A 25210-nucleotide genomic window follows, 5' to 3' on the forward strand; every position below is an offset into this window, starting at 1 on the left:
CGAGTTACTGTAAGTTGCAGGTTGACAGCAGCAGCAGGAGGGACATTTACAGTGCGGCTGGTTCACGGTTTATAGCTCTGTAACACTGGACTGTAAAGAATGGAGAATCACCAGTCTTTCCAGCAGTGGTTCACATTGATGTCTCTAAAACAAGCGCCTTAATTAATTTCAGCTCTGGAGAGGCCCCATTTTTGGAAGTGCAATGACCTTCAAAAGTGTGCAGTGTCCTCCTTTCCCTGTTACAGCTTTAATGGATCGACACTTTGCAGAAGCTCTTCCACTCTGCTGCTGCTGCTGCTGCTGCTGCTGCTGCTGCAAAGTGCCGGGCTGTCTTTGTTCACACAAGGTGCCCATAATTCAAATGATGAGTCATATGTTTGTGGAACTGAATGCAAAGCAGTTCAGCTCACATTATGGTCCAGGATCCCTACCTGTCTGACCTTGAAAATGGATTTGAAAGCTGCTGAATAAGTGGAGAGAAGGGCAAGTTGAGCCTAAAGCAGCCACACGAAGAATAATTAATTTATCTGAATGTGAATGAGCTCCGAGAGAAAAAGTCAAACAGTCAAGTCACAGCGTTGGATTCCAGCGTGGTAAAGATGTTGCTGGAATTTAATACATTTCAGGTTTTATTGTAAATTAATGCATGTAACGTACGTCAGCCCACTTTTTTTTATTAAGAATAACTGCCACTTTCTGGGGTCAGTTGTTCAAATACAGACTCTAAAATACTAAAAAGATTACATAAGAAATGAGCTGCTTAAATTTTTCAATGATTTTAATTACAAAGCAAGGATTTTAAATTTAATTCATTTTTCTTAAGCATTACGGGGCCAAGGTTACATTTATCTGGGAGATGTTTCACAACAGCTGTTTTCTGCCAGTGTGCAGGGAGCGGTTCACAATCAACCAGCATTTTCATCCTCTAAGCAATTTAATACTCTGTTAAAACAGATGGTCGAGACGGGATCAAGTCAGCACGCCAAGGCTTGAAGTGACATTTCTTTATACACTGAAATATTTCCCTTTTGACGGCTCTGAAGGAAACCTCTAGACTGTGGTGGGCCGTGCCGTAGAATATGAAGGAATGATGAATGATAAATGAGTCAATTACAGAGGATGTGTTTGAATCTTTCCAACATGGCTGCAGCAGAGTGGATGAACAGGCGGTGGGGGAGGACAGTGCAGCTGTTCAGTACATCTTTAACGCATAAGGCTGCAGATATTCTATATTTTATCATCATCAAATAATCCCAAAGTAAAGACAAACAATGGATTTATTCTTCTAACACAACCTGTCCAGGGTGTACCCTGCCCCTCGCCCAGTGTTAGCTGGGAAAGGCTCCGGCCCCCCCACGACCCCTGTCAGGACAAGCAGTTACGGAAAATGAACGAAGAAGCAATTTGGCAATTTCTATGGATGGATCATGTTAAATGTTAAACAACAACGATCATTTCACATCCAAACAGAGTTAATAGTATACAGCTGTTTTTTTATTTTTTACGCAATGGTATTATTTCTACTCGGCAGATGCATAAGTTCAGGCATCTGAGTCGGTATCTCTGAGGTGAAAATGGCATCTGAGCATCTCTAGAAAAAACACCTCATGAAGCAGATGCAACATTATTGCTTTCGTTTTACGGCCTGCAGCTTTATTGACTTTGTTAAGATAGAAAAAAAACAACTTCCAAACCCACTGTACACCATTACTGGCAGGGGAGATACCATGATCAAGAAGGTGGTTCACCTTCACCTTTTACATTGTATAAATTAGCCTAGCAGCTAGCAGAGATTTCCTCTACTCATATGAAGCCAGGATAAATCACACACAAGACTTAAAATGCTATTTTTGTGGAGGTTTCTTATCTGTGAAATTAAAGTAAATCAGGTCTGCGTCACTGTGATGTGTTGTTACATGTCTGGGGAGGTGCACGTCAGGTTACAACGTAGGGTACGTCAATCCGACGCGGAAGTATAAATTCCGCCTTAGTCGCGCTCTGATTGAGCTGCTACGAATTTTCCAAATGTGGGAATCTTGACTGCATATTTGTGAGTGGTGAGTATCCCCACTTGTCACTCAGGAGGCTGAGGATCGGTTTCCCGATGGGGAGGCTTATTAGGGGACCGCGGTAGTAACTTGACTTCAGACCCAGAGGATTGAGGTTCAAGTCCCAGTGCAGACCAAGTATGGAGCTTGGCCTGGTAGCTGGAGAGGTGCCAGTTTGCCTTCTGAGCACTACTGTGATACCCTTGAGCAAGGCATTGAACCCCCAACTGCTCGGGGTGCCATTCCAAGGCAGCCCCCTTGCTCTGACATCGCTCCTTTAATGCATGTATCGGTCCTGTGTTCTCATCTTCTTCTTACCCAGCGTCAAAACAGCACAAAAGCACATTTTGAGACTAGCTGGTGATCAAATGGTCCTTTGTGGAGCTTTAGATGGGTTGGAAATATGTATTTTTGCAGAGAGCCAGGCTAGTAGTTTCCATCTGCTTACAGTCTTTTTGCTAAGCTAAGCTAATCCCCAATAGAAAGTGGTATTGATTTCATCATCTCTTGGCAAGAAAGCAAATCAAACTATTTCTTTAAAGCGCATTGATTGAAAACAGAAAAATGAAACATCCAATGGCTGAGAAGAAACTGGATTTTTTGTTTATGACTGTATGTTCTGTAAAGGTTAAGTCTGAATGGGGAGCTCTGACACTTTTACTGCTCAAGATGTGGCAACACTAACATTTCATTGCTGACACAGTTAAGACTATTGTTTATGTGAAATTGGTCCAATTAAAAAGGAGGTTCTAGAGATAGTTCAAGTCAGGGCATGATGTGGCTCTCACGGATCCACCAATGATCCAGCTGGTAGATTACATAACACTGCCTTAAGGCTTTGTGCAGAGCAGCACTGGGCCTGCTCAAAAACCTCACAGGGAATTACATGCAACTTCCCCAGTCTATCTGTGGAGGCAGAGCAGAGGCTGGAGGCTTATCTGGAAACTGACTACACTACAACAGACACACAATCATTTCGAAAACATGACACATTCAAACACTCTCCAGCTCTTTCTTCTCGCAGTGCGTCACCTTTAAGTCTCCAGCTGCTGTCATGTCTTGTTGAAATAGTGGACCCGCTGCCTACACAACACTCAGAGATGTACTGCAGGTTGTTTTTTTTTCTTTCTAATTTTATGACAGATTAGACACGCCTCTCTGCAGCCGACATTGTGCACTTCATCGTAAGTGGAACACGGCATCGCAAGTGCACAGAGCAGCACTCTGTGACGTCTGCAGTCACAGTCACTCCATCATTTCCACGCTGCTTGAAGTGCACTGCGTTACATCAGCAGAGCTCTGAAAACGTCCAGAGGTGTACTTAGGTTATAACTGCTGAGAGGGCAAAACACACTTTTTGTTGACATCTGCTGGTCTTCAGCTGCTGGCTAAACACACTGTGCACATTTTACTGTTTGATGAGCTCGTCTTGTGATGTGGTCAGTGAGACAACACATCTGTGCAGAAACACTTTTGTTCTGCAGTCGTCATAGTTTGGGCTGATTTCATGTTGTGTTTGTCATTTTGTCAGCATCAAAAACTACAGCTCTACTCAGTTCCCAGTAGAAACTTGGGAGGTATGAAAGAACAAGTCGTGATAATTTATGTTTTTCTTATTGTCGACAAAAAGAACAAACCCAGCAATGAGTCGATGCCACTAACAAGTATCGTCTGATTCCTCGGAGCCACAGAGCTCCATTGTTGTCCAAAAACACATCAGTGAGCCACACTAGCGCACTGGGTGTCATGTTCCTTCATTACCATGAACACACACACTGTAGTTGCAATCCCACACACACTGTCCTGCTGCTGCTGCTACTGCTGGATACACACAACACACTGGCCCTCATTTATCTAACGAGCAAACAGGTGCAGATCCGAGCACAGAAATCACAGGGTTCATATGTGATTCATGAAATGTTCTTATCTCGCCTAGGAATTATCGGGCGTTGATAAATGTGGCCGCTGGAAACAATCATCACTGACTAAAACCATGGTCTCTGTGAATACTTGATTCTGATTGGCTGCAGGGTGTCTGTTTAAAAACTGATGACGGTCACCTACTGAGTAGTTCTGGTGAAACTGTCTGTTCACTGTTCTAAATGAATGTGCCGGCTACATGATAGTATCAGTATCTGTAATCTGTTAACAAATAATTTACAACACAGAGAGTAACGTCAGTCCATCAGTGCGTCGTCCTTTGAACACACACAGGATTAAGACTGTAACACTCTGCAGGTACGACACTGCTCCTCTGAACTTCAACAGTCATCTCTCATCCTTCAACTCCCAACTTCAGGCTGTGGCTGACAGTAACATTACACATGGGGAATCGTATGTTAGTGAAACTCTGACTGATAGTGAGCTCTTGTTGTTAAACATACTGTCAAATTAAAATTCGGACACAACTCGCGCAGGTCTCATTTTGCCAGTCGTTATGCTCAGACTTCCCAAACACATGCATTTTTGCTAAAACCTCACTATTTACAACACTTCTGCACAAGCAGTGTCACGCGCACAGATAGTGCTCCTGTACTGGCCCCATTATTCCAATTCATCAAACACATTCTCTCCATTATTGGGATTCTTCTTTCACTGTGGAGACATGCAAGAAAAAAAAAACGTTATCTTTTCGAATTTAGCATAACACGGGGTGTGTATTTGACACACAAATTATGTCAAAGGGTGATTGGAGGGCATCACATTAATGCAAATGGACCAGTATTCCTCAGATAAATCTAAATTTTCCTCCAAACTGCCACACTGCACCTACATTTACATTTAAATGTTATCATTTTACAGTAATAAAGATTGAACATTAATTTCTGTTACCATGGAGAGGATGAGGCTGGTGTTATTCTGTATTTTCCTAAGTGTAAACATGTCAGTCCATCTCTCAGAACTCTTCTACACTGTCTGTGGCTCTCAGCCTGAAGCCCTTTCATTACTACTGAAGATGTAAATCTTTAAAGCGGTTCATTTTTATGAGATGCTACATACTTTCCCAAATCAGCTGGGCACAGTGGATTTTCAGCATCATTCAGAGTAAATGCAGCATTTGTTGGGGCTGTCGTCAGTTGTGGATTAAGGAACATTTGGTGCTCTATTGAGTATTTACAGCGGCAGAGCAGAGGCCCAATGCATTAATGATGCATTCATCATCTCCTACATGTAAACAGGTATTTATAAAATCAAAATGAGCGGTGAGACTGTGTGCACATCTAGTGTCCCACAGACCAGTGCTGCTTATTTTTTTTATACCACAAGGATTGAGAAACTGGAAAATAAGTCAGTTTTATGATATGACAACACTCTGGTTAAGGTTTGGTTGAGATTAGTCACAAAAACAACCTGGTTAGAGTGAGGGAAATATCATGGTTTGGATTGAAATAACTTCTTGGTTAAGGTTGGGGCTGCTTCGCTGTTGTGGTTACAAAAATGAAAACTTGAGAGAACAGCCCACAGTCTCTCTTTTGATGACACAAATATGAGCTGACTTTGTTATCGTGAGGAGGAAGAGTTTGTGGCAAAGCACTGTTCAAGACCAACACACAACAAAACCAGTTGTAAACGGATGTTTTGATCAAATGCTCAGGGTTTCCCGCACATTCATTTATTGGTGGCGGCCCACCACGATTAAAACATGTGCTGCCACATTCTGACTTCCTATTTTTGGAGCTGGGTCATTAATTAGGAGCGCTGTTGAAATATATATACCGTTAAGTTATTCCTCTCTCCATACTCTCACAGCACAGAGCGCACTCTGGGCACACGTCAGGCACAGTGACAGTGAAACATATCCGTTCATTCACTGGCTCAGAGAGTTGGTCTCTGCAGCAGCTGCTCCTCTCATCCATCGATCTGATCTGATCAGCTCTGATTGGTTCAACAGATCAATAATCCGCAATGACTCTAAATTTTTAGAGAGGAACACAGAATGATGCACAAGGGAAAAAAAAAACAAAGCAAAGCAAAAAAATGGAAAGTTAGCGACAATGTTTTCCTACAGAATTAAATGTAATATTTGGTGGGTAACTGATGTACAAATGGTCACTTTGTGGGTTCAGTATTCCTTTAATGTTGATGAATGCGCACTGTCCAGAAAAAATAAAATACCTATCGTACATTTGAATCCACACATTTTTATTTTAATGCCTGAAAAAAAAAACCTGAGAAAGAAACAAAGAACAAAAAGGTTTTACCCTTGATTGAGCTGAGTGGATTCCTACTGCTCACCATTAGATGCCAGAAAGCCCAGCAACAGACTAAAGCGCCACATGGTGTGTGTGTGTGTGTGTGTGTGTGTGTGTGTGTGTGTGTGTGTGTGGACCGAGGAAACAAATTAATTCATCAAAGTCATTTGAAAGCCATCTGAGGGGAGAAGCAGCAGTAAAATGCTATGATTTAAGGGTTACTGGCGCTCTTTGTGTTATGTAATCCTGTTCCACTCTCTTGAGAATACTGCGCTCACATAACAGCAGTTGTTAGAAACACACTAAAATTTCAATTTCCTTTTGACCGCATTATTGGAAGATTGGATCAAAAAAATAAATTTGTGAGATTGGAAGCAGCTAAAGGATTTTCCCTCAGTGTTCCCAGAAATGTCTCTTCCAGGTTTCATATGAGGAATGTCTGCTACGAGACATATCAATAGAGCCATGTGCGTTCCAGTGGATCCACACTCTCACCTCCACTTGGCACAGAAAAGGTTCAATATTTAGAATAATGAAGTGGGAGCTTTTTCAGTGGGTTTGGCAACAGAACGACTGACACCATTGACTGTCAGTCACTTGCTTCTGTATCGCTATGGAAACAACCTTGTTGCTCCACTCCGGGGCTAATTCTGTAGAAAAGAACAAGCTTGTAGAAAGCAAAGAAAAAAAAAACATGGCTGCATGCATGAGTCATCTGCTAACACATACACTCAGAGCTCTCCAGTTTTATCACCACCAGCATCCTGTCAAAGCCTCCCTGCACCATTATTGTGGCTAAACGCACCACACGAGGGAACAAAAGCAACACCAGACTGTGGCAACGGCCACGGGAGAAGGCAGCAACCACCTCGGACTCCAAATGTTACCAACAGTTGAAGCTACAGCCAGGGTGCATTTTAAACAGGCGAGCGTGGGGGATATGTTGTGAGAATTAGAGAGAAGATATCACCATTAAACGAGGAAATTCAATCCATTCTGATCATCAGGTCATTTTTCTAGGCGAGCATACCAATATGATGAGTTCCTTCTTTTCTCTGTTTTTTATCACTTTGAACTGAATATCTTTTGATTTTGGACTGTTTTTTTGTCAACTAATAGGCATTTGAAGACGTCACCTTTGACTCTGCGACAGCTATTTTTGATTAAATTCAACTGTATTGCTATTGCACACAGTACTGAGACAATGAAATGCAATTTAGCATCAAATCACAGGAGCAAAAAGCAGTGAAAGTGCAAAGTAAAATACAATAATAATACTGTAAAACATAGATTAACACCCCAGGCCTATATTTGGGACAGGCCTCTAATTAAGACAGGTGTTTATTTATCAAAATACTGTATGTATCCACACCGGGCTAGTTGAAGGCTTTTAATTTAAGTTTTAGGGTAATAATAAACTTTATTTATATAGCACCTTTCAAAGCGCAGTTATTAAGTGCTGTATAATAAACACATTTAAAACACAAGGAGAATGAAACAAACTAAAATGTTACCAAAGTAAGAGATAAAATAAAGACGGCCAAAACTAAAATCAAGATAATAAATGGGAATTGAAATCAGTAAGGTAGCAATAAATCAGAAAGCTCCGATAAACTCAGGGTATGTTCCCCGATAGAAGTTTATTTTTAGGAAACACTTAAACAAAGACAGTGACTCAAATATGAGTAATTACTTTGCTTTTACTGCTTTTTGTACGTCTGCTAATAATAATTAATATTCTTCACTATCTTGTGATGCTTTATTGATAATCAAATAATTTAAAAAATAATCGAATGATGGAGAAAATTATTGGCAGATTAATCAATAATGATAGTAGCCATAGTAATCTATTCTAATATTCATATTTAGATCATATTGTCTTTTTGTGTCAAGGCCCTTTGAATTGGAACACTGTGGTTTCTTTGTTTTTTAATATCGAAACTGTGACTGTAGCACGAGATGGGTATCTGACCGGTTCCAAATCGACAATCTGGAATCAGTTCAAGTTGAAAATCAGTTCCAAATTGTCTGATCCATCAGAATAATTTTCCCTCGAGCTGTGCGTTGCATAACATCCATCCATCCATCCATCCATCCATCCATCCCCAAAGCACCCCAGAAGTCCCCCCTCCCCAGCGGAGCACCCCGAGGCGTTCCCAGGCCAGAGGAGATATGTAATCCCTTCAGTGTGTTCTGGGTCTGCCCCGGGGCCTCCTACCAGTGGGACATGTCCAGAACACCTCTAACAGAAGGCGCCCAGGAGGATCCTGATCAGATATTGAACCACCTCAACTGACCCCTTTCAACGCAAAGGAGCAGCAGCTCTACTCCAAGCTCCCTTCAGATGTCCGAGCTCCTCCTCATATCTCTAAGGCTGAGCCCAGCCACCCTACAGAGGAAACTCATTTCAGCTGCTTGTATCCGCGATCACATTCTTTCGGTCACTACCCAGAGCTCATGACCATAGGTGAGGGTTGGGACGTAGATGGACCAGTAAATTGAAAGCTTTGCCATCTGGCTCAGCTCCCTCTTCACCGCGACGGTCCAGCACAGCGCCTGCATCACAGCAGAAGTCGCACCATTGCAAAACAGAGATGTCAAACTCATGCATCTGTCTTGCTGGAAACTTGCAACAAGGAGTCATGGTTGAGAGGAATAAATGATCCAAAGCTTCATTACATGAAGAAAGAAGACAACAGTGATGCTTGTTATGTCTGTAAAGTGATAATTTCAAGTTCAACTCCCAATCACATTATCTGGGTGTGTTAGTCCGACTTTGAGAAATTAGAAATTAGTATGATTTCAGTTGGACTGACACAATAAATCTATTTTCTCTAATGTCATGTAAACGTACTGACTGTTCGGTGGTGACTTCTAGTGACTGAAGGAATTATGATGGGAGAAAAGGAGGAAGTCAGGTGACATAGTAGCCTATAAAGAGACTTTCACCCAGGAGGCTGCTGTTCCTTTTTCGTGTGAAATCCAATCTCAACATAACAAATGTACATTTTTAATGCAAACCATGATATTTTTTTCTCAACCTAAACTTAGTGACGTAACTTTTGGGGTAACCACATGATTAAAACTGCGACCATCAGTACAAGCGCCTGTGGCTGGTCCTCTCCAGCGGACATATATGTTGTTTTGGGAATAACTGGCAAATCGCCAAACCTGCTATTGAGGTGTGAGGATGTGTTGCTTTTGTTGTACTGGATTATTTGTGTATGTTTGTGTATATCAGTCTTCACCGTATATTGACCACCAGTTATTTTCAAATATTAAAATCAGGAGACAGACGGAAGACAATCCACAGAGCACACTGTAAAATGGAGCATCTACAAACAGAGTTTAGAGAAAAAGCATCTCCCTCACATCACTCTGAATATTTGAATCTGACCACCAGTTGAACCAGCACTGGCCATCAGTCGTGTTGTTGCAGTGTGATGGTGTGAACTGAGATTAAGCTCTCCTTTAATCCTCCTCCGCTCCACATGACCTCACTGTGATGCACAAGCCACAGGGAGCTGCCATTGGTGCGCCTTGCATTCTGCTGTGTGACCTGCAGCCAATCAGAGCCTCTGAGCTCAGCATCCACCCCCACAGGGCAGCCAGTGGTGGAACGAGTGAGGAGAGGAGAGAAAGAGATCGAGGGGAAAATGTTTCTATGAATGGAAACATGGAGGAGAGGACACTTGTGACGAACAAACCCAAATACCGACATCCCCACCCCCTCATCTCTCCATCTTTATCTCCTTTTTGTCTTCTTTCATCTACTGCACATTGTTATACGTCTCTTTATTTTGATCGCATGTAGTATGATGTAGTACACAACAACCAGACTTCCTATGCATCTAAAATAAAAATAAAAACCTCCTACATACCCATACCTTAAGTGGACTGCTCTGTACAGATAGTTCACCTGTATGTTTCTGTTCATAGAGAATACTGCAGAGGTCGAGACATTACAAAAATCTGTCTGAGTTGCTAAAGATATTGTTCAGATGGGAGTGAGGAAGAATATGAGGCCCTTATATACACATCCTCTCCCACTGACTATACGGCAAACAGAAATTCCAAAAAACAATATTATACTTAACATAATCCAGTTCAAAAGGACAGATATACATTTTCAAATCTGTTTTCTAAACAATATAAACATGCCCATGTGAAGCTTAATTCAATAGACCTGCGTGATATGAGGAAGATATGCAATATGAAGAAACGCTATTGAATATGGCAGTAATGATACTGGCTGCGTTTCCCAGTTAAGAGCGATCTTAGGACTTAGAGCGCAGTTAAGAACGTCCTTGGTAAGAAGGGTCGCTAAGATACTAGTGTTTCCCAGATGCCTTCTTAATGCCCTTCTTAGGATCGCTCTTAAGATCGCTCTTTAAGACGCTCTTAACAGGAGCTGACCACTGCTGCGGTGCTGAAACTAGGCCTAAATCAATTGATGTCAGGCACATCGATCACCCACCACTTCATCAGCGCATAAGTCACACTAATTCCCTGCTGCTCATGTGTAGCCTATGTGTGTTCTAATAATTCTAATAAAAAACTAAGACGATAAATAGCCTATTTGTTGATGATCTATTTTCATGACGAAAATAAGACTACAACTAAATAAGAAATAGTCTTGGTAAGAGAATCATGAGGAAATGTATTATATTTAAACAAAAATATGAAAGACGGATGAAAGGATAAATAAACTTAAGGACCTGCATTGTATCCTGACCATATTGTATCCTACTTGCATTCTTCAACGTTGTGTCTCTGCTATTGATCATCTTAGCGTGACCAGTTCACGGAAGGACAAAATTGACAGATTTATGGACTATATCAATCTACATTGAGAATCAGACAAAACGCCATTGCGGCATACATTTTAGGACATCCTCAGGTGTCAGGCTTCAGTGTCAGACCTTAGATGAAAAGGCATAAGGTCTCAGGAAAACCTCTGTCAGATGTCACACTAAACGGCCTCAGAAAAAAAGTCGTCAGACAACACGGCCTCAGAAAAAAAAGTCATCGGACCAAAAGGCATGAGAAAAAAAAACATCAGACTAAACAGAAAAATCAGTCTCATATAAAAACGGACTATTTATATATATACTATATATATTTATATATAAAATCATTAAAAATTCAACATCACGCTCTAAACTTTTGGGATATCGGGTGTTGGACTTGCATGTCCTGTACGCACACCGCTTCAGTAGCCTATGTGCTGAAGCGGTGTGCGTATGGGCGTCTTATTTTATATTTGTTTATTGTCGTAATGTAGATGGATTCACTACGAACTGTACATTTTATGAGCAGCAACAGCAGCAGGTCAGAGGAGCCAACTAACTAACTTACCAGTTAACAGTGAGTCATTACGTTTGCTTTTGTGAACTAACTGACACATGCTGAGAGAACGACGAGCAACATTTGTTTGTAGAGGGAGGTTGTTTTTGTTGTTGTTGTTATTGTTGTTGTGGCGGCGGCGATATAGCTAGAGATGTTATTCAGAGGATACTCAGAGTTTTTTTTCATATTTCCCATTCATTCGACTTGAGCAAGTGTTATAATGATGGGAAAACCCTGCCTTCACCTCTCAAATGACAACTGTAGTTTTAAAGCTTTGATTTGGGCTTTTAGGCGAAGGATCCTCCAGACAGGGACTGTTTTCAGTGACTGAAATACAACGGTGAGACAAAAAAAAAACGAAAAAAAAAAAAAAAACAACAGTGGCGAGAGCTGATCATAATCACCCAAAACTTGTAGTTTGACAACGTCTCTTATGTTAATGATCAGTGAGATGCCTTTTGGTCTAATAACTTTTTTTCTGATGTCCTTTGGTCTGACATCTTTTTTTCTGAGGCTGTTTAGTCTGACGATTTTTTTTCTGATGCCTTTTGGTCTGACGTCTTTTTTTCTGAGGCTGTTTAGTCTGATGACTTTTTTTTTCTGATGCCTTTCGGTCTGATGTCTTTTTTTCTGATGCCTTCTGGTCCGATGACTTTTTTCTGATGCCTTTTGGTCTGACGTCTTTTTTTCTGAGGCTGTTTAGTCTGACGACTTTTTTTCTGATGCCTTTTGGTCTGATGACTTTTTTCTGATGCTTTTTGCTCTGACGCCTTTTTTTCTGAGGCTGTTTAGTCTGACGACTTTTTTTCTGATGCCTTTTGGTCTGACGACTTTTTTCTGATGCCTTTTGGTCCGATGACTTTTTTCCAAGGCCGTTTAGTCTGACGACTTTTTTTTCTGATGCCTTTTGGTCTGACGTCTCTTTTTCTGACGCCTTTTGGTCTGATGACTTTTTTTCTGACGCCTTTTGGTCCAATGACTTTTTTTCTGAGGCCGTTTAGTCTGACGTCTGACAGAGGTTTTCCTGAGACCTTATGCCTTTCATCTAAGGTCTGACGCTGAAGCCTGACACCCGAGGATGTCCTAAAATGTATGCCGTACGCCAGGTATAAACTATGAAAACACACAGGCAGCATGCTGACAGTTGTAAAAGAGTAAATGTGACGTATATGTGCGGATGTGTGAAAACACACAGCTGCTACCCAACGCACTAATTCCCTGCTGCGCGTGTGTGTAATTACAGGTAACAGGTGTATCCAAGTAGCAATTACATCCATTTATGCAGATATAAAATGACCTGTGGGTATAGGTGCACACATTAAGACGAGAAGCAGAAGCAGGGCGCAAGTGGGCCAAGCGGTCACCTGCATTCACCCCAGAGGAGATGACCATCCTGGTGGATGAAGTATGGCAGCAGCGGGACACACTCTTCGGCGGAACAAAAGGGAAAAAAAAAATTTAGTGGCCAAGAACCGCATTTAGCATGCCATCGCTGAAAAAATGGCTCCCTCCAGCCCCTGCAGCCTGCGAGACTGGGTGGCGGTGATAAAGAAGTAGCAGGAGTTTCAGAGCCAAATGAAAAAGAGGGCTGCAAGGGCCAGGCGAGAGAGCCAGGGCACAGGTCGGGGCGGACCTGGCGACACTACCCTCGCCCTTGACGAGGAGAAGGTCTTGTCAATAATTGGCAAGACCGCCTCTGAGGGCATCGAGGGGGGGATAGATGTCCTGGGGGACGAGGGCCTCTGGTCTGACAGTGACTCGGGTGAGGATGAGCCATTTGGGAGCGGGGCCAGAGCAGCTCAACCAACATCTCCACCCCTCAGCATCAGCCTGCCTGACAAAGACGTCCCCTGCACACTCTCAAGCTCAAGGCCTGTACCCGTGTGCCAACCCGCACCAGCAAGACCCGGTGTCCACATGCGGGGTGGCCTCAACCGGCAGCCCTCTATTACCACCTGCACCTGCAGGTGATGCAGAACCCATGTGACGGGAGGGGTCCCACCGCTTTAGGCTATCTTGATTAAACTTGGTTTCCTTTTCAACCATGTGTTGTGTGAATCATTGCACATTATAAAGTAAGGGTGTCAAATCTACACACAGATGGTCCCAGGGAACTGATATAATTTCACGATTTATTCCTAAAGACTACTCATGACATATGTAAAGCGAACACTTTTGCACTTGACTGAACAGATTGCAGATGTTTTACATTATAAAAAATAAACCTCATTGCCTCCGTGCACTGCCTGTTGGCACCTACGTCCTATCGGACTCGAACTTTGCTTTTGGGCACTTAATCATGATGTTTTCTTCTAACTAGATCTTGCTTTTGTTGTATTAACACTCAGATGTACGTTGCTTTGGATAAAGGCATCTGCTAAATGAAATTGTAACATTGTTAAGTGTGCATAATGTGCGCCTCCAGCATGACGCACGTGCCTCTTCCAGCCTGATGTGCACAGCACATACAGGAACACACTTGTTATTCCTCATACTTATTTTTCTTCCGCCAGATTTCGGTGCGTAATTTGTGCCACAGCTTTGAGTGCACACAGGGTCTTCATAAAACATATAGATTCAAGATTCAATATGCACAGTAAGGACACGCGTTTCCCTGTAGAATGAAATTCCTTCTTTTCTGTCACCAATTAATGCTAAACAATATAAATCTGAAGTATAAAATAGATCAAAATATATACGGTGCGCACTGTTTTAATGTCTCCTCGCTTAGTGTGATACTAATGTGCCTGCCGGTGACTGGAGCTGTGAGTGTTTGGTCGCTAAGAAGGCTGAAGGCTGTGGGTCAGCTTGATCTTACAACTCCTTCTTAGTGAAAGATCTTCTTAGCACTAAGAGTGATCTGGGAAACGGGGCCATTTCTTGTGATAAATCAACTGATGTTAAAGAGCACTCTTTTTTTCTGCTGCTTTCAGTGTACTGTTTTAAGACAATAAACTGAATGTTGAATATAAAAATCCAACTTTCTTTTATCCACTAAATTGAACATTAAACTGATCACAAAGGCACGAATAAAAAAAATGAGTTACATTTGAAAGAGCAGTTTTCTTGCAACAAATTAAGAAATCCCTGAGTGAAATATCACATTCTTTCTGAATAGGTTTATCAAGCAAGTCGACATGGTGATGACTAAAAAAAAAAAAAAAACAACAACAATATTGTGTGCAACCATCACTGTCACTGTTCACTGGTTCACTGTTTTTGTTCCCTTCAAATTCTATTCCAATGTGAAGTGAAGCCGGACACAATTTACACTCCTTGTTCTGTGCAAAAAATAAGTTTAACAGAAGCTAAAATGAGGCTTTGTCTACAATTTTCAGCCCTGCATGAAAAAAAAAAACGGCCATTTTTACTAACTTTAGTACCCATGGGTAGGAAACCCCTAAGACATGGCGCTGTTTTGACCGAATGTTAATGCTTTTTTTAAATTACCGTTTGCTTATTTAGCCAAACAAAAATATGTCACTGCCTTTCCAGCGGCTTTTTAGCCACCAAACGTGGGTGTTTTTCAGCAACCTGTCTCTGTTTTCCCAGCGGGGATAGTGCCACAACAAGCAGATGTTTTTTTTCACCGAGACATAGCTGCGTTTCCTGCTGGGATTGCACCAAAAGAAGTGGTGGTTGTTTACCGAGACTAGAGATGTAACAGCATGAAAATTTCATATCACGGTTACTGTGACCAAAATTATCACGGTTATCATTATTATCGCGGTATTGTATTTGCAGGAACTTCTTGTGGAGAATTCAGTAACTTGTATGTTTCGTACGGTACTTCAAATGTAGCTCCTGCCGTCTGCTGCCGCTTTAAGTGACTACAACAACATTTTGTCTTGAACAGACACAGTGACTGAAATAATAGTAAAAGTAATAAAAATAGGACAAGAATGACCCGATGACATGAAAGACGACCGGGGATAATTGGTGTGGACCATCGTGTAGTGTGTCATGTCTGTCCGCCAAGTCACGGCACGATTTTATGACTCCACAATCATGTAATGTGGCATAGTGACTGTCAGAATGGACGTGTAGTGTGTACTAGGCACAGGTACACTCGCTGTATAGTTGTAGTTGGTGGTCACGGAGATGGCTCATGAAATTTGAAGTGTTATGCCCCCTTTTTTTCTGCATTTCCTGCAGACAGGGCGACTATCTTCAATTAGTTTCCCCTCAGCATCCTTATAAAACCCAAAATACGTCCAGACTTCAGACTCTGTCCTTTTAGCGGGGGGAAACTTAAAGAAGCTTAAAGTTTCAATGTATCTGCTACACAATAATGTACAAATGAAACATATCTGCGGTTTGTAGAAACGTACAATGCCAGCATTTATTCTGGCGACTGGATTGTGCAAACCATTATATCTGCTGTAGCTCTTTTCTTTACATTCTACAGTCAGTATTTATTAGTGATGGTTAATATCCTTTGCAGTTTTAAATGTCAAACTCAGCTTACACTTTAGTTGAGACAGTTTTAAGGTAAAACTTGAGCTTGTGTCTAAAACTGGACCAAATAACCCAACAGTAAAATAAAAAATAGAACTAACACTGGGTCAAAACAGCCCACTGGTACTGGCTAAAGTTAACTCAGTACTGACCCACATTTTGATCCCAGTGTTGTCAAGGTGGATTTTCTGACCTGATGGTGGCACCAGAATAAGAGGATGTCTGTGAAGTGATGGTTGAATTCATGCACTGACTTTGAATTTAGGTTTGTTACATAACTTGTCTCGACAGAGCTGTTATACTCTCTGTGATAAGAACATATTTCACCCATACAGCGGGCACATTTTCAAGGAGGTTACTATGGTTACTGCATTATGGGGGCAAGCTTCAACTCCTCCGTTCCTGATGTTTCTAGCCCTTGACCCAGTTTGAGAACAAAATCAAGGACCCAAGGAAAAAGTAAGTCTCTAAGTGAGGGAGATTTATTGCAAGACTGAATTTACATATCTCTGGTCCAGATAATCTTGTCTCTGATGCCAACAGTGGCTGCAGTTTAAAATTTGGACACTTTCAACAGGAAAAATCACAACATATTGCTGCAAGCCATTTGGACCATCACTGTTTGGCGAAATGGAAATTTTCCACCTTCAAAGTCACTGAACGATGGCACTAGTCGTAAATCATGAGGTGTGGGATCGTCCAACCTAATTTCTAGGGATGCTGTTCAAATCAAATGTCAACAGCAGATGTGAGTCGGATCTTAAGTGTCCATCACTGACTCTTTATTGTTAAAATGTTGATGCAAGAGAGGAGCTGCCAAGATTTGGAGAACATACGTCACAAATTGTCTGAATTATATTCTGATACAGTGTCAGGTTGGATGAAAATGAGTAATTGCCTTTTTGATACGTTTAACTATTTCTGCACAGCATGTGAGATGGTCGTCAGCGGAGTTATTTGTAGTTTCAGTTGTTGCCATGGAGAGAGGAATATTCCCTGTTGTGTCTCAACTTTACATTTGAACTTTTTCCAACACTACAATGCACCGAGAGAGCAGAGGAAAAGAGACGGAGAGTACACTTCGTTTTTTTTTGTTACTGACAATAGTAAATGCAAAGCAACACTGTTTATATGGCATGTTTCAATTCAAGGGAAATGCAGCGCAGAGACCTTTAGGTGTGTGTTCACATGCTGAGAACACATTTCACACTCCTTATCCTGGAGAGAATATGGATGGAAAGATGTTACAAGATTCTTTATAACACCAACACGGAAAAAATATCAAGACAGAAGGTGCTGTAGATTATGCGGAGCAAATAAAGCAGATCATTTTCATGTTTTCTAGGGCTGCCCCTCCATCAGCTGAGGACAATTATGTAAAGTATACTGAGGGTAAAATTTCCATTTACATTTGAGACATTACATTTAGGGAAAATGAATAAAGGTCTTACAAGAATTAGAGATAAATATATGTTGAGGATTATATTAATATCAAGTAAAAAAAGCTATCACCAGAGAATGTCTGAAGACAGAGGCACCAATGATTAAGGACTGGGTGGATGTTATATGTGATATATACAGTATGTGATGGAGAAGTTGATCTTTTCTTCCAGACTGGAACTGGACAAATTTCATAGATTTTGGGAAAACCGGATTGAGGACATATCGCTAAGCAGGTTGGACTTTGTATGAGAGACTGTGTAAACCGAAGAATCCCTTGGTTCATTGCTACAGATGAATTTCTATAATTGTTCACGTGTTGTGCATGAGGGGAGGAGGAAAAGGACTGATCTTTTTTTTTTCCTTAGTATTTTTGTTGCCTTTTTTCCTTTGTTTCCTTTTTTTCTTTGCTGTTCTGTCTAAAATGACTGATGGAAGAGGTGTAGACCGAGGAATATGTAAGTGTAGATATGGAACAAGTTGATCAAATGCTTTAACTTAGATTTATAATTACTGGGCAGATCTAATGACAGCTGCTTGTGTTTATATGTTGTTGAGTTAAATTATAGAACAGGGCATAACAAAAGCCTGTAAATCCTCTGTGGGTTCTTTTATTCTAAAGGGTAAACATTAAAACATATTTTCTTCCTTTAAAACGTTGCTAATGTCTTGTAATCGTGGGGAGTAAATTGCGTAAAATTTGCACACCTTTCTCGAAAGAGGACTGCTTTGTTTCAACGGGAAGTCATTGTTTTGTGTGCTGTTTTATTTCCTCTTTTTATTCTGGACTTTTCTCTTGGAAATTATGCAAGGAAGACACTGTGAGGTCTTTGTCTCTCCACCCACTACAGTTTCACCAACTTTGCATGCTCAACAGATGACCTAAGAGATCTGACAGGCCCAAAATGACAAAGCATGTCAGAGAACGCTACGACACAAAGCCGTGGACAAGAATTTATAATGAATACTCAAACTAAGCAGAAGCCGGTGCAGAGATCTGCTGTGACCACATGTTGCTAAAATACTGGTGCTAGCACAGTCATAGCTGTAAACACAAACATCATCTCTCATACATCTCAGTGGTTGCAACATGTTATTTCACATAAGAGCCACACAGGCCCTCTCACACTTAATACACGCTGTTTAACTGCAGTGTGTGTCCCTGTGTTGTACTCAGCCAACCCCAGGTCATTTATTTGGATAAATTAAACACACCGCGATGACTATTTCAAGTGTGCAACATCACATCATCTAACATGTTACTGAGTGTATCTTTGAGGATTCAGTTGGCGCACTGCTGCATTTTTAATTAAAATGAACCAGCAAGAGCTCCATCTATGGTGGTGTAGAGTAAAATATTAGGAAATAAAACGGTCTGTTATGTGGGACGCACAAAAAAGGGGTTGAAATCTTTGGACCACAGAGCAGGAGGAAAGAGAAGTTCTGACAAAAAAAATATCAATAAAACAGACCCTTTTATGTAAAATCTTAATTTTAACTTAGTAATTCATGTATTGTATTTTTTAATACTAGCTGCATAGCTCTATGGACAGTCTAGTCCAGTGAAATCTTAAGCAGACATTCATGAGTCCCTCAGGATGAATACACCGAGTCACTGTGACCATCACGCTGTAAACAACAGCCCCTCTCAGGCAGACAACTGGCAGTTTATTCCAGTCGTAGAGTTATGTGAAATCTGCAAACCTGTTTATTTCTGTTGTCATCTTCAGCCATAACTGTAACATTTAAAGATATATAGTTACACACGGTGGAGCGACCTATCTAACGTTCCTGCTGTCCTTATTTTATGCACTGTGTTGCTTTGCTTCTGTCTTTGATAAACCAAATCTGTCCATGTCAGTGAACACTGCATATGGAATATCTTCTCTCCTTTACCACACACACTAACCAATTCAGGTAGTGGTAGACCATCAACTCCCGTGTTCTGCAAAGTAAAATTACCTATTTTGTCAATGGACTCTGGTGGCTTTGTGAGAACAGCTTTCGTTCCCCGTCAGAAAACGCCGTCTGACTGTACGGTAAAGTAGTGGAAACATTCTAATATAACATGCACTTAAAGTGATGTTGATTTTTTTTTTTAGGTGGCTAAAAGCTAATCAACTCAAGCAGCATTTGCTCAGTGCTAATTCGGGGTTTCTACCTGGACGTTATTGTAAACAAACAGTGTGATTCAGTCTACGGTCATAACTCACTCATGCCATCATCAGGTCAAATTTTAAACTGTGCAATGTATGACCATAACACTAATGCAAAAGTACTGACATTCCCATCAGCCTCAGCTGTACTTTGTGTTTAGTGCTAATCAACATATATGCTAACATGCTAAACTAACACAGTTGTACGCTCTAAACATTAGCTTGTTAACATTGTGTTAGCATACCTGCATGAGCATTTAGCAAAAATCAGAGGTGTGGACTTTCTTCAACTTGAGAAAATCAAGCCTTGCAAACCATAACTTGCAACTCGACTTGAACCACAACCATGTGACCTTATTTGGACTTGAGCCTTTTGACTGTAAAGTACTTGACAGGCTACAAATAGCACAAGGTTTAGTTACATACAAAACATGTGTTTGTAAAAAAAAAAAAAAAAAAAAAAAATGCAGATGCAAAAATGTAGGTTAAAAATTTCAAACATCAAAGTACAACTTACAACTTTGTGGAGCATTTGAAGTCGCACAAAGAACAGTTAGGCACAGCTAATGTCAACATTGTTAACAAGCTAATGCTTAGCTTAAAGCGGGACTGTGTGCTGACCCTACACACGTAGCCTGCACACGTCGCCTGTGTTGTTGTGGGCTTGGGCACTGGGCTTGAGTGCAAAGAGTTTAGACGTACTCGTGACTTGCACAACAATGACTTGGTCCCACCTCTGGTGTAAATCCTCACAGAGCAGACAGTGTGGCACCTCGAGTTTATTCCCACGTTTATCTGTTTTTGGGAAGTTTTGGGGAAGTACTCTCTGAGTGTTACTCATTATCTCCCACCTGTTGTCCCAATTTAATTAATTAAAAAGTGTCAGACTTGGGTATTCTCTCCTGACTTTAACCTGACCTGCTTCCCTGACCTGACCTTTGACCTGTTATTTGACTCATGAACGAGCCATGTAACCCAAAAAGGCTTTCAATCAAAGCTCCACATTACTTTGTTGAACGTGTATCAAGAATAAAAATATTTGAGGACAGATTATTATTCAGCACAGACATCAGTAAGTAATTTTTTATATTTCTATACTACAGCACTGCAGCATTCTTTGATTAAGAAGCTGTAACGTCAGTTCAGGTTTATTTTCAACTTAATTTGATTGTAAAGGACAGCATCCTGAAGTTGGGTTACCATGGTTACCTGCATCTGGAGGTGACCCAGTTATCTCGGTGACTCATTTACAGCCAGCCTTCAGTCCTTCAAACGACCCCTCTCTTCCTCCTCCTCCTCCTCCTCTTCCCTAACACTCTCGTTAACCTTAAGAGGGGACACACCTCCCTCCTCCAGCACAGTCGCACACACAGTCCTGGCCAGATGTAGTGATGTACCGCTGCTCTCAAAAAGAACTGTTATATCATTTTAAAATTCTCCAAGGCACAAATTACTGGCACCAGCTCGCTCCAGCTGATGAGATATTTGTGGGTCAAACAGGAAGTCCTAAAAGAGTAAAGTTAAAAAGTTTGAAATGTGGTATGCAGTGATCAGAGGGGTTTGGATTGTTCCATTATTCAGTGAAAATGTTGTGTGGTCTTTACCCACTGCTCATATTACTGTGTGCAGGTTATATCAGTCTGACTGCTGCTTATGTTTGAATACATCTTTTGTTGTTTCATAATGATAACTACACATGAAGAAAAATCGACCTGTTTTCAGCTTTGTGACCACTAATTTTTCAGATAATTGACCTTTTGCTAAGCCCTGCCCCTGTGTGACAGTCCAGCAAGCTGTCGCAGTAAGCATGGAGCCCACACTGTAACTAACTGCACTCCCTGAAGAAATATTATCATATTTTTGGAAAACTGAAAGAGTGATTCCAGAGAGAAGCAGACAGAGGGGTCTACAGTCTGAGTTTGAAGGATATATCCAGGATGTCAAACTGACTCAGCATCAACAACAGGTTAAAAAGACAAAGATAGTTAGAAGCTAAAGCCGAACTATAGGCTACAGATCCCTTGGCTTTTCATCTCATGCCATCTTCTGGTTTAATTTTTAAATTTCTCCCAAAAATTTGGTGCTTTTCAGGTTTTTATGACCAAATACCTGCAAAACTGATGACATTCCCATCAGCTGTACTTTGTGGTTACTGTTGAGTATTTGCAGACTTCTAACTGCTACACGGAAAACAGACCACATCACACCTGTACTGGCATCCCTGCACTGGTTGCAAGTCAACTACAGGTATGAGTTTAAGGTCTTATTGTTGGTTTTTTAAGCCTTACATGGCTTGACACCCAAATACATCGCTGAGCTCCACTGCCCCCTTTCCAACACTAGATCTCTCAGATCCTCAGACCAGTTGCTCCTGGCAGTCCTGCGATCCAGACTAAGGGTAAAGGGTGATTGTGCATTCACAGTAGTTGCCCCAAAGCTTTGCCACAACATATTCTTTTCAATTAAGTGACCCCCTTTTGTGGACACATTTAAATCTACGCTGAAGAGACATGTGATTTCTAAGGCCTTTGACTGTCCTTAAGGTTTCTGTTTTACCTTTAATATTTTATTTTCAGATCTCACTATTCTGTGCTTTATTTTCTTTTTATTTGTGCATGTTTTTGGGTTACTTATTTCTCTTACGTTTTGCTGTTACCATGTTGTGTCATTTCACTGTACAGCACTTCGGTCAACTCATGTTTTTTTTAACATACTTTATATATTTCATTTGAAGTACTTCTAATTAGCTTAGGTGTTCCGCAGGGGTCAATTTTGGGTCCTGTCTTTTTTACCATTTTCAACTTTTGTTAAGTTGCTGATGACACAGGTTTGTGTTTTATTGCTGACACTGCACAACTACCCATTGACAACTTGCAACTCTTCTTTTAAGGCCCTGTTTAACAAAAACAAAAGCAAATATCCATGCTGTTCTCGCACCAGAGACATTAATTACAATAATGAGCGTATAACCTCTGCAAATAGATCTAATGTTGACAGAGTTATGAATTATAACTACCTTTGCATCTGGCGTAATGAGAAATTTACACTTTACCTCCATAATGTTAATCTTGTGAGTAAACTGACACAGAAAATTAGAAACAGAAAAAGGTTTTTGACCGTGGTAATGTAACTTATGGACATGCTGCTGCTTCCATTCGTAAATCCCTCGACATGGTCTATCATTCTGCCTTTAGATTCATTCCTGGTGATAGCCATGATACTCAGCATTGTTTTCTGTATTATAAGGTTGGTTGGCCCTCTCTTGCAGGAAGATACAATAAACACTGGTACCATATTTTGGTTTATTTACAAAGCCTTGAAAAGCTGCCACCTTACATCTCTAAAATACTGGATTGGAACTCTGGCCCCTTTAAAACTCGTTGAAATGACCGGCTTGTGCTTCAAGTCCCCCGAGTGTGCTCTGACCTTGGAAAGTCTACCTTTTCCTTTATTGCTCCTGATTCTTGGAACGACCTTCAACACACATCAGATCCTCCAACCTTTGCACAGATCAAAACCATAAACAAAAACCACTGATATGTAACTGTTTTAGCTTATCGTCTTTGTTTTTAAAATGTGTTTTGTGTGATTGTTCCCTGTTAAGGCGACCTCAGTGAACTTTAACTTTATATAGAGGTTATAATTAGGGATGAGTATATATCTTTTCAACCAACTAATTTCTTTTTCTGGGACTAAGCAACCAATGAAATCTTGCCAACTAATTACCTTTCTGGTCGACTTATTAGGGGGCAGCCCTACTTACGTGTATTTTAGAAGTCTGGTTTTAGTCACACTAACACAATAAATCAATTTGCTCTAATGTCTTGAAAATGTACTGACTGTCCAACAAGTTTGCCACCAGAAGGAAACTGTATTTTAATGCAAAGAAGCAAAAAGACAAGCGGCTCCAGCTGTTCTACTTTCTATAGTTTCTCATGATGAACGACATGTAAGGGCTCTTTAACTGGAGACTGCACAGCTGCATGTAAACGGGAATATTAGTGAAATATCCATTTTTATTAGACATGTGAACAGCTTCGTAGGAATATTGTCTTTTTTGGAATAAGGGCGAAAAATGGACGATTATGTGCATGTACACAAGTGTAGCCATTGTTGATCTCCGCAGAGGATTATCATAATATGATTTTTGTTTCTGACCCATTCATAACTGTGTCGTCTCTCCCCACCACAGTAACTGCCCGTGCTCCTTGGCTGCAGCCCTTGCCAGAGCCACAGCAGACAGCCTCCTGCAGACTGACCTCTCCATCCACCACCTCAATAAGACCGTAGAAGATGGAGCTGACCCATTACCACGTGAGTCCCCGGGGAGCCCACGAGACTGCTCTCTCTCTCTTGCACACGCACACACACACAGACAAATTAGGTCTCCCACGCACATACACAGCAGGCATCTAACCACCAGGGCTTTGTCCCAGTTCTCCCCCGCAGAGCTGCATTAAGTGGTATTTGACCACTAGAGGGCAAAAAGTAGATTCCATAACAAACTCACAGGCCAACAGATTATTATTAAAATAATCATCCGGCTTTGCCTTTAATCATCTTACTATTAAAGAGGTAGTTTGAATACTATTATAAATACATTGAGCAGACTGAAGGCTGAGATAATGTTGAACTTGCAACTTTATACAGCATGCAAATATATATACAAATTATATTCAGCAGTCTGTTAAAGCTGCAATAATCAGCATGTTTGTATCAACAATTGATCAAATGATTGTGTGTGTGTGTGTGTGTGTGTGTGTGTCTGAAAGAGACAACAAATGCACTATTTATTTACTCCTGTGTGAGTAGTGTTTGCCAAAAACTGCAGCTGCCAGCTGTTATGGAAATTACTGAGCCTTTAAAAGTGAATTAAAAATTAAACTATATATTTGTGACCTGTTTTTAAAGATTTATGTCTTCAGTAGGAATGGGTTGGAGTGTCACAGGCAGGGCGGGGAAGTATTGAGAGAGGTTTTGGTCTTTTCATGGGGTTTATTGACAACAACAAACAGCCTTATCCTGTAAGACATGTCAAATGCAGAGCTTATGAAGTTATTAATTAAAGCGTAACTTTGGTCATTTTCAACCTAGACCTTGTTTTCCCATGGTTTTCTGTCTAAGTGACTAATGGAGACAACAATTTTTGAAATTGGTCCAGTATTGAGTGAGAGTGCTGCAGCTGGCAGCTGCGAAACGGGCTGAAATATATATAAGTGGCAATATGCACTGTCAATTTACCACTGACAGACTCAGACTGTAGTTCTGAGTGTCTGACAGCATCATGGAAAGGATCCCTACAAATTTGAGAATGTATAGAACCGGCATATTTTCACATCAAACACAATTTTTGACATTGGTCCAGTACTGAGCGAGAGTGCTGCAGCTGCAAAACATGCTCCAATGGAACCAATGGCGGCATGTGCCACCTCAATATACGTCCTCTAAAATTGTGTGTTTTTGTCACTGACAGGCTCAGATTGTTACTCAAAGTGTCTGACAGCGTTGTGGAGAGGATCCCTATAGAGATAGACCTTTTATTTGAGAGCAAGATCTGTTTATTTAA

The 25210-nt window shown here is 41.0% G+C and overlaps 1 protein-coding gene across 2 annotated transcripts in view; it reads left to right on the forward strand.

Annotated features, from left to right (window-relative positions):
* The window catches only part of ppm1e (protein phosphatase, Mg2+/Mn2+ dependent, 1E), a 78127-nt gene that overhangs the window by 29426 nt on the left and 23491 nt on the right, over positions 1–25210 (forward strand). For both annotated transcript variants that reach the window (XM_049592336.1, XM_049592337.1), the window contains one exon: positions 23837–23958. In XM_049592336.1, coding sequence (XP_049448293.1) covers positions 23837–23958 — 122 coding nt within the window. The remainder of the gene's footprint in view (positions 1–23836; positions 23959–25210) is intronic.

This window comes from Epinephelus fuscoguttatus, linkage group LG12 (assembly GCF_011397635.1).
Source record: "Epinephelus fuscoguttatus linkage group LG12, E.fuscoguttatus.final_Chr_v1".
NCBI lineage: Eukaryota > Metazoa > Chordata > Actinopteri > Perciformes > Serranidae > Epinephelus > Epinephelus fuscoguttatus.